The 10,000-nt window shown below is 40.8% G+C and overlaps 2 protein-coding genes and 1 non-coding gene across 3 annotated transcripts in view; 2 read left to right on the top strand and 1 right to left on the bottom strand.

Annotated features, from left to right (window-relative positions):
- Positions 1–127, bottom strand: part of LOC138943686 (5.8S ribosomal RNA) — a 155-nt gene extending 28 nt beyond the window's left edge. Inside the window, exon 1 of the ribosomal RNA XR_011448523.1 lies at positions 1–127. This exon is cut by the window's left edge and continues 28 nt beyond it. This is a non-coding gene — a ribosomal RNA (5.8S ribosomal RNA).
- Positions 128–1,587: 1,460 nt separating this feature from the next.
- LOC138943684 (uncharacterized) lies at positions 1,588–6,138 on the top strand. The gene is made up of 2 exons (XM_070314647.1): positions 1,588–1,882; positions 2,363–6,138. The coding sequence occupies exons 1-2, from the start codon at positions 1,588–1,590 to the stop codon at positions 6,136–6,138; spliced, it is 4,071 nt and encodes a 1,356-aa protein (XP_070170748.1).
- A 586-nt stretch (positions 6,139–6,724) lies between these two features.
- LOC138943685 (uncharacterized) lies at positions 6,725–8,765 on the top strand. The gene is made up of 2 exons (XM_070314648.1): positions 6,725–6,795; positions 6,857–8,765. Exon 2 carries the CDS (start codon positions 6,939–6,941, stop codon positions 8,037–8,039), a length of 1,101 nt encoding a protein of 366 aa, XP_070170749.1. The 5' UTR covers positions 6,725–6,795; positions 6,857–6,938; the 3' UTR covers positions 8,040–8,765.
- Positions 8,766–10,000: the final 1,235 nt, after the last annotated feature.

The raw sequence follows: 10,000 nt of genomic DNA, 5'->3' as shown, positions 1-10,000 counted from the left end.
TTGTATCCGTGGACCGCAATGTGCGTTCGAAATGTCGATGTTCATATGTCCTGCAGTTCACAAGTTGACGCGCAATTAGCTGCGTTCTTCATCGACCCACGAGCCAAGTGATCCACCGTTCAGGGTAATCGTTTTGCAATTCTTGCGTTCAACGAACGCTTCGTTCATCCATCTTAGTCTCCTCTCCGAAGAGAGAGAGATAAAATCGTTGGCCCTTCGATCAGCCTGGCCGCGCGCGTCCGAGCACGCGCGCGGACCGCCGCCACCGCTGGGGAGGCTACGGCACAAAAGTTGTTCAAGAAAGTAAGCGTTTTATAAAGTATATTATTAATTTTGTTTCTCGAACGTTCTAAAGCGAGACGTTACGTGCGAAGCCTTGTTTTCATTCCGTTTTTGCAGTTTCTTCGTATCGTTCGATTCTGACAAACACCTCGTTGTCGATAGCCGATTGGCTCTCGGAATCGAACGATCGAAATTCCTCATTTTTTGTAGTACCCGTATCAACCAGGACTATTGTACGTGGATCGAAGAGAAGGTTTTTCGTTAAGACACTTCGTCGCAAGCCATCACCGGGAGCACACCAAACGCCTAACGCTCATAAAGTTACTATTAAACGATAATTCGCGTGTCCGCTCATATCTTGCTGTCGCGTGCGATTACCTAAGACGGTCCGGGAGTTGGTGTCGAAAAGAATAAATACTGTTCAACAAACTAAACCCGGACAACTCAATTACGTCCTATCTCTCCGATCGGCGAAACAAATAAATTCTGTTAATGTGGACGTGTAAATCGAAGGCGCGGCTACATTAAATGGTCCTTCGAGCCGGATTTTGGAAAAACAGATAGTGATTCGGTAATCAGTTCGCGGAGTGCGAGTGAGAACGCTGACACGCTAAGGTAACAGCACTTATAAAAACTATCGCGAGACGGAGACGGTGCGCGATATCAAAACATCTATCCGCATTCCGCTGCCGTAAATAATAACGCGAGTGCGTTGAAAGGACTTCCGGGAAAATAAAGTGCGCGAAGTCAACCTTGCATCCCTTTGCATTATTAAAGTTGTGCTCTTAAGCACAACGTATCATTATTATTTGCGCCCTGCGTAATCCGCAGTGCCGCGCAAATCTCGCGCTTCTTAGCGCTTTGCACAGCTTAAGTGCAATCTTTGTGCTCTTTAGCACTCCGCACCTCAAAGTGCGTCCTGCGTAATCCGCAGTGCCGCGCAAATCTCGCGCTTCTTAGCGCTTTGCACAGCTTAAGTGCAATCTTTGTGCTCTTTAGCACTCCTCGCCTCAAAGTGCGTCCTGCGTAATCCGCAGTGCCGCGCAAATCTCGCGCTTCTTAGCGCTTTGCACAGCTTAAGTGCAATCTTTGTGCTCTTTAGCACTCCGCACCTCAGAGTGCGTCCTGCGTAATCCGCAGTTACACATAGTTGTCGCACGCTTTAGCGCGCGGCACTGTTAAGTGAAAATTATAGTGCGTCTTCGCACATCCGCGTGCGACGGACCAGTCGTCACGCTTCAGCATCTCTACAACCCAAAGGTGGTGAATTGTTGCTGAAAGGCTTCATCTTATCGGCCTACCATCATGACGGACTCGCTGCAGGGCCTCCTCATCGAGCAATCTATTACAATAAGCTCGATGAAACGAGTGTTCCCCAACTTTAAGAAAATGGGCAAGGCCAACGTCACGCAATACAAGGCGAAGAGTCGACTGGACGCCTTGGAGACATTATGGGAAATGTGTCAACGTCTCAACGTCCAGCTTCAGCAAATAGCAACGGCCGACGAACAGCGTACAGTCCCATACTTCACCGAGGAGGAATTCTTTACGGCCGAGGACGTCTACCACGAAGCGGCGGACTACCTCGCAGACGTGATAGGTAAATTCTCCCGGTGCGACCCAAATGCGGCATCAACGGTAAGCGACATTTCTTCCCGCGAATTGTCTGGTGCGGTTTCATTGCAATTACCACGCATCCCGTTGCCGAAATTTTCCGGTAATTTCGCGGAATGGGAAAACTTCCGCGGAATATTCGAATCGCTCGTCGCCTCGAAAGAATCGCTGTCGAATACGCAGAAATTACATTATTTAAAAGCCAGTGTCACGGGCGAAGCTGCTGTATTAATTAATCATGTTAAGATTGCAGACGCAAATTACGATGGTGCGTGGAAATTACTTATTGAAGAGTACGATAATCAAAACGCGATTATTCATGCGCATATTCATGCTTTCGCTGATTTGCCTATTATGAAAACGGAATCCGCTGTCGAACTCAAAAGTTTACGCGATACCGTTGCCGCGTCATTAGCCGCGTTAACAAATTTAGGCAGACCTGTTGAAAAATGGGATGACTTATTAGTCTATATTGTTTCGCAAAAATTTAGTCCACGCACACGTAATGAGTGGAATCTGCAACGCGGTAAATCAACCGCATCTCCGACGTATGAAGAGATTCGAGATTTTATGACGTTGCGAATTCGAGGACTAACCGATCATTCTAAGTTAAATGCCGATACTTCGTCTCATAAAAATAAAGGCTCTAATCGGGCCTCGGTGAATAACGTAGCCACCGAAAAATGCTTGAATTGTTCCGGCAATCATAATTTGATGTTATGCGACGAGTTTAAGCGTAAATCCGTCGAACAGAGAACTCAGTTTCTCAAATCACACAAATGTTGCTTTAATTGTTTAAAAGTCGGCCATTTCCCGACCTCTTGCAAGAGTAAAAAACGCTGTAATTTGTGCCGACGAGCACATCATACGCTCTTGCATCGTGCATCAAATATACCAGTACAGAAGATTAGTGAAAATTCTGTTTTGGAAAACAAAACTCTTAACGCTCAACCGAGCGGCTCGGCCACCCCTGAGATAAAGAACGAGACCGCCGTCGCTTCCGTTCAAACGATTCATTCGCCGCTGAAAAATCCGCCGAACGTGTTACTAGCCACCGCATGGGTAATACTGCGTACCATCGAAGGACGTAAATTTAAAGTTCGTGCGTTGTTAGATCAAGGCTCGGCTGTTAGCTTTATTTCGGAATCGTTGTGTCAAACTATGCGCACGAAACGTTCCCGCGCGAGCCTCCACGTACAGTGTTTCGGCGAACGATACAGTGGCGTAGCGAAATCTCAGGTGTCTCTTACTCTCGAGTCTTGTAATGGGCGAGGTTCCTCCACCTTTTCTTTGACTGCTTTCGTATATCAAAAAATTACGTCATACGCTGGCTCAAAGACTAAAACCGTAGATTATTGGCCGCATTTACGGAAATTATCTCTCGCGGATCCGGATCCGTTTAGCAATCATCCGATCCATCTGCTCATCGGATCAGATTTATCTGGATCGTTATTAAAGCAAAAGGTAAAACATGGTCCGACCGGCACTCCGACGGCCCAGCTTACTGCTTTAGGATGGATATTATCCGGTCCTACCGGCACTTCTAATTCAATTACCGGTTCCGCGACTTCATTAAATTGCGTAACAATTCCTTCGCTCGATTCTCTCCTTCAAAAATTTTGGGAGATCGAGGAAATTTCTTCCGAACTTCCGCTGTCGGAAGAAGATAAAAAATGCGAACAACATTTTATCGAAACACATCAGCGTGCCGAAGACGGCCGCTATATAATACGGTTACCATTTAAAACCAACCCTCCGCTCGATATAGGAGCTTCGCGCGAAACTGCCGCGCTTCTTTATTCGAAATTAGAACAACGCCTACGAAAAAATCCGGATCTCGCGAAACCCTATCATTCTTTCTTAAATGAATATAAATCTATGGGTCATATGGAATCTGTCTCCGACGAAAATCCGACGCTTAACCAAGCGGTGTATATACCGCATCATCCGGTACTACGCGAGTCTAGCAGCACGACGAAACTTCGCGTAGTATTTAACGCGTCGTGCAAAACGAGCAATGGTTCTACATTAAATAATCATTTAATGACCGGGCCTAAATTACAACGCGATTTGTCCTCAATTATCCTTCGTTGGCGTCAATTTCGTTATGTGTACACCGCCGATATCGAAAAGATGTTTCGACAGATCCGCGTTCATCGAGACGATGTCGATTTTTTGCGGATTTTTTGGCGATCTAATATTAATTCTCCGATACAATTTTATCGATTGCTTACAGTTACATACGGTACTGCTCCAGCTCCGTATTTAGCCATGCGCGTTATCAATCAATTAGCTATCGACGAAGGTCATTCCTTTCCAAAAGCACAAACAATAGTACAAGATTCTATTTACGTCGACGACGTTCTATTTGGCGCCGATGAAGTTCCGTCGCTAAAGGAAAGTCGCGATCAGCTTACGAAATTGATGGCGCGAGGCGGTTTTCATTTACGCAGATGGACTACTTATGTGGCGAATCGCGTATCGGAAGTACAAACTCGGCTGCCGTCGATTAAATGGAATCACGTCCCATCTAAAGAAAATCCAGCGGATTGCGCGTCGCGAGGTTTGTCACCCGCTGAACTCCGCGATTTCAAACTTTGGTGGGCCGGCCCTGCCTGGTTGAGTTCCCCTTCTACCGCGTGGCCGATCCATGATAAATTAAAAGATCAACTTGAAGCCGATCGTCAGATAATCGAAACCGAAACGCGAAATACGATCGTTTGTCATGCTCAACATAATCTGGAGTGGCAATTACCGAACGAAGTCTCTACATGGAGGAGGTTAATTCGAGTCACGGCACGCGTGCAACGTTTTATTAATAATCTAAAATGTCGCGCGACCAATACGAACGTGAATACGACGTGCTTGTCCGCTGCCGAACTCAAAGAAGCTTCCTTGTTTTGGCTCCGTTACGTGCAACAACGTCATTTTCCATCCGAAATTCAAGCGTTAAACGATAAAAGTTTATTGCCAAGATCCAGTTCTTTGTTATCGCTTTACCCCTTTCTCGGGAAAGATAAATTAATTCGCCTTGGCGGGCGGATTGACCATTCGTCACTCAGTTATGATGAACGGCACCCTATAATTTTACCGAAACATCGAATTTCGGATTTATTAATCGCTCAAGCTCATAAAGCCTCTCTTCATGGAGGCACTCAATTGATGTTAAGAATTTTACGCCAAAATTATTGGATAATTTCAGCGCGCACCAGTGTAAAATCTCTTATACGTAGTTGTGTAAAGTGCGTACGCGAACGCGCACGTACCTCGCAACAGCTGATGGGGAATCTCCCCCAGCCCCGCGTCACGCCTTCGGCTCCGTTCTCGCACACAGGCGTCGATTACGCCGGGCCGATGAATATAATTCCGTCAGTCGGCCGCGGTCAACGATCCAAAAAATATTATGTTGCCGTTTTTATTTGTCTCTCGACAAAGGCCGTCCATTTAGAATACGTAGATGATTACGCTACTAACGGTTTTCTCTCCGCCTTTCGGAGATTTGCAAGCCGTCGCGGTCTCCCATCCGACATGTACAGTGATAACGGCACTAATTTTCAAGGCGCGGACCGCGAATTAAACACTACCTTTCAGCGACTTGTCGCCGACCCTCAAATACAAGACGCTATAGCTAATGTTAACGTAAAATGGCATTTTATACCTCCCTCTGCTCCGCATTTCGGCGGACTTTGGGAAGCCGGTGTCAAAGGATTAAAGTTTCATTTGAAACGAGCGATTGGTTCCCGAACATTATCGCAGATCGAGTTCGCTACGCTGCTGTGTCAAATCGAGGCTTGCCTAAATTCCCGCCCGATTTCCGCGTTACATGATGATCCGAATGACTTTTCCGCGTTAACTCCGGGTCATTTTTTAGTCGGTCGCCCGTTAGTAAGTCCGCCTGAAGAATCTGTTTTAGATATCGATTCGAATCGGCTGTCTCGATGGCAGCAAGTGCGTACGATTTTAGAGCAGATCTGGCGTTCTTGGTCTTCTGATTATTTGCATACATTGCAACAAAGGCGTAAATGGCAAGAAAACAAACCGGAGCTCAAAATTAACGAGCTGGTATTGTTGAAAAATAATTTGGCACCTCCTTCGAAATGGGAACTTGCCCGAATATTAGACGTACATCCGGGATCGGATGGGCATGTCCGAGTAGTTACATTGCGTACTGCCAAAACCACTCTAAAGCGACCAATAACGCAGATCTGTCAGCTACCGATATCAAGTGACACTGGCTCTTAAATTAACTTGCGTTTTCTTTATGCGTTAATAATTAAGTTTGACTTTAATTTTCGTCACGCTGTATATGTACATATATCTATGCTAAGAACGCCCATGTAAATAACCCTATGCTAAGATTTACTGATTAAGTTAATTCATGTATTTCGATGATCTTTATCTGTACTCTTTTCCTATTATTGTATGTTGAAAAATTTGCTGTAGAGCTCTTCGGACCGTCTGATCGAGAATTATCATTAAGATGCCGTGTATCGATTATGTTGGTAGGATTTAACCAGTTATTTCGTAACCTACCCGGTATACGAGGCGAGCGGGATGTTCAAGAAAGTAAGCGTTTTATAAAGTATATTATTAATTTTGTTTCTCGAACGTTCTAAAGCGAGACGTTACGTGCGAAGCCTTGTTTTCATTCCGTTTTTGCGGTTTCTTCGTATCGTTCGATTCTGACAAACACCTCGTTGTCGATAGCCGATTGGCTCTCGGAATCGAACGATCGAAATTCCTCATTTTTTGTAGTACCCGTATCAACCAGGACTATTGTACGTGGATCGAAGAGAAGGTTTTTCGTTAAGACACTTCGTCGAAAACAATAGTCGAGCCAGCAGAGCTGCGAGAGAGATACGAATAATTGACCTTAATTGTCGTTTCTCTTATTTACAGGTAACCTGTAAATTTTGTACATACGTTGTAAACAGTTATAATATAAAACTCTTATTTACAGAGAAACTAATTTGGTTAATTATTCCGACGATCCAAACTCCTGATATAAAAAGACATTATAAAACGACAATTTCCGTCACAAAATGAAATTAAAATTTGAGTTCAGAGCAGTGGCTTCCCCAAAGGATAGTAAAACTACCATAGTAGCCATAACCTCAATTGTTACAGAACAAGGAGAAAGATATGCTATACCGGATGAACTCATCTATGCAGATTATCATGAGGAATTAAAAAAAACGGAGGCTTTCCAAAAGGTAAGGCAGTCATTAGAAAGAAGGCAGGACGAGTTGAAAATATGGATAACGCTATCAGAAAAATTGCAAAAGATATATTCAGATGCTGAAGGAAATATCCAGTTTGAAGGAAAATATTTAAAACAAATACTTCATGAGAATATTAAAGAACACTCAGACCTGACAAAGATACTGGAAAAATTAGTCGAAAAATCAGAAAAGAAAGAAGAGGAAAAAAACTTAAAATATATTGTTGATAAATTTATATTGGAAAAATTTAACTATAAAACATCTAATGTCAGACAGTGGTTAGACACATTTGAAAAAGAATGTGCAAGATTTGAAATAGAAAAAAACAAAACCAAACTCGAATTATTGAGATTATTTATGGACGGGACCTGCCAAGACTGGTACACTTCTACAGTAATAAAAGGAGAGCATGAAAACGATTGGCATAAATGGAAACAAGTACTAATAGAAACCTTTTCAGGTAAAGGATGGAGTAGCAGAACATATGCTCATTATTTTAAATATAAAGAAGGTTCGCTAGTACAATATGCAATAAAGAAAGAACGACTTTTATTAGAAATAAACAAGGATATGGACACCGACACAATGATAGACAGAATTGCATTCGGTTTGCCAGGATTTATTAGAGAGAAAATGGACAGGGACAAAATGAAAAATACAAAAGATTTAATTAATGAATTACAAAAGCTCGAAGGAATAACAGATAAGAAGAAAATATTTAAAAAAGAAGGAAAACCAGAACATAAAGGGAGAAACGAAGAAAAAAAACCATGCAAGACATGCGAGAATACAAATAAAGGTATAAGATACCACCCAGAAGAGAAATGCTGGTTTAAACAAGAGAAAAAAGAAAAACCCAAAGCTATAGGAAGCAATTCAGTAATAGAAGTAGACTTAAGTACAGAGAAAAAAAACGAATAGTCACACCATTGATCAAACTTAAGATGCTAATTGAAAATGAGATAGAAATAATGGGAACATATGATCCAGGTTCTCAGGTCTCTTTAATAAACTCGAAATGGATAAAAATAAGAAATAACACAGAAGATGTAAACAAAATACTCTTAAAGTCTGTCAATGGTGTGAATCATACAAATGGATTGGTAAGAATAAAAATAAAAATATTTAATATAGAAAAAGAAATAGACGTATACATAGTTGAAAGAGAAGATTTCGAAGATTTCATAATAGGATTAGATTTAATTCCCATATTCAAGCTGAGGCTGAATGAAAATTTAGAAGTCTCACAAAAAAAAGAAAAAGAGATAGAAAAACCAAAGATAATTGCAAGCGAAATAAAAAGTGAAACTAAAAATTGTTCGGTTAATTTTAATGAACATGTGGAAACAGACGAATTCCAAATAAAAATACAACACTTAGATAAAAATAAAAAGATTAAGATAGAAAGATTAATAGACAACAACAAATCAGTGTTTGCAAAAGACAAATACGATGTTGGAACAGTTAATGAATATGAAGCTAGAATTGATTTAATAGTAGAAAAATACTGCAGTAAAAGACCATATAGATGTAACATAAATGACAAAAAAGAAATAGAAAAACAAATAGCCAAACTACTAGAGAAGAATTTAATCGAAGAATCTTATAGTCCTTTTGCTGCACCGGTCACGCTAGCATATAAGAAAAATGAAGAAAAAACACGTATGTGCATAGACTTCAGAGATTTAAACAAAAATGTTGTCCCTCAAGCACAACCATTTCCTTTAATAGATGATATAATAATAAGAGCCAGAAACTGTAAATATTTCACGACTCTGGACATAAACTCAGCTTTTTGGTCAATACCATTAAGAATTGAAGATAGAAGAAAAACAGGATTTATAACGCAAGATGGTCACTTCCAATGGACATGTCTACCATTTGGTTTAAAAACGTCTCCAGCTATATTTCAACGAATTCTGAGTAACATACTGAGAAAACATGGACTAATCGAATTTTCAGTAAACTATATAGACGATATCCTAATTCACTCATCGACATTTGAAGAACATCTAAATCACATTGAAAAATTATTGGATACAATAAAAAAAGAAGGATTTAGGCTAAAATTTAAGAAATGTACATTTGCTGCTAGCTCAGTTAGATATTTAGGACATATAATAGGAGAAAACACAGTCACACCATTGAAAGATAACATAATATCAATAAAGAATTTTCCAACTCCTACCACACAAAAGCAAATCAGACAATTTCTGGGGAAAATAAACTTTTACCACGAATATATAGAAAAGAGCTCAATACTATTAGATCCATTACACCAACTATTAAGAAAGAATGTAAAATTTATATGGACAGAAGATTGCGAAAAAGCTTTTGGAAAAATAAAAGAACTACTATGTGCCCAACCAGTGTTAGAAATATTTGACAAAGACCTCCCAATCAAGATATATACAGATGCATCACTTGAAGGCATAGGCGCAATATTAAAACAAACACAAGAGGATGGAAAGGAAAAACCGACGGCTTACTTCTCAAGGAAACTTATCGAAACACAAAAGTACTCTGCGTTGATACCACTGCTTTGTTTAGCTATAAAAGAAGCAATAAAATACTGGCAACACTGGTTGATAGGGAGATACTTCGAAATATATTCAGATCACAAACCACTAGAAAACATGAACATAAGAGCACGAACGGATGAAGAATTAGGCGATCTAACCCACTACCTATCTCAATACGACTTTAAAATTATATACGTTCAAGGGAAAAATAACACAAACGAGAATGAAAATATGCCCATATTATACTGCTAAAAGTTTAACGGAGAATATAAAAAAAATATGTAAAGAATGTGACATCTGCATTAAGAATAAAACAAAAGGACAACAAAAATTCGGCTTATTATCACAATTAGGACCAGC

This window comes from Polyergus mexicanus, unplaced genomic scaffold (genome assembly GCF_030449975.1).
Source record: "Polyergus mexicanus isolate NDT 795.1 unplaced genomic scaffold, iyPolMexi1.0 SCAF_31, whole genome shotgun sequence".
Taxonomy (NCBI): domain Eukaryota; kingdom Metazoa; phylum Arthropoda; class Insecta; order Hymenoptera; family Formicidae; genus Polyergus; species Polyergus mexicanus.
Note: the sequence above shows the minus strand (reverse complement) of the source record. Positions and strands in the feature narration are given on the sequence as shown.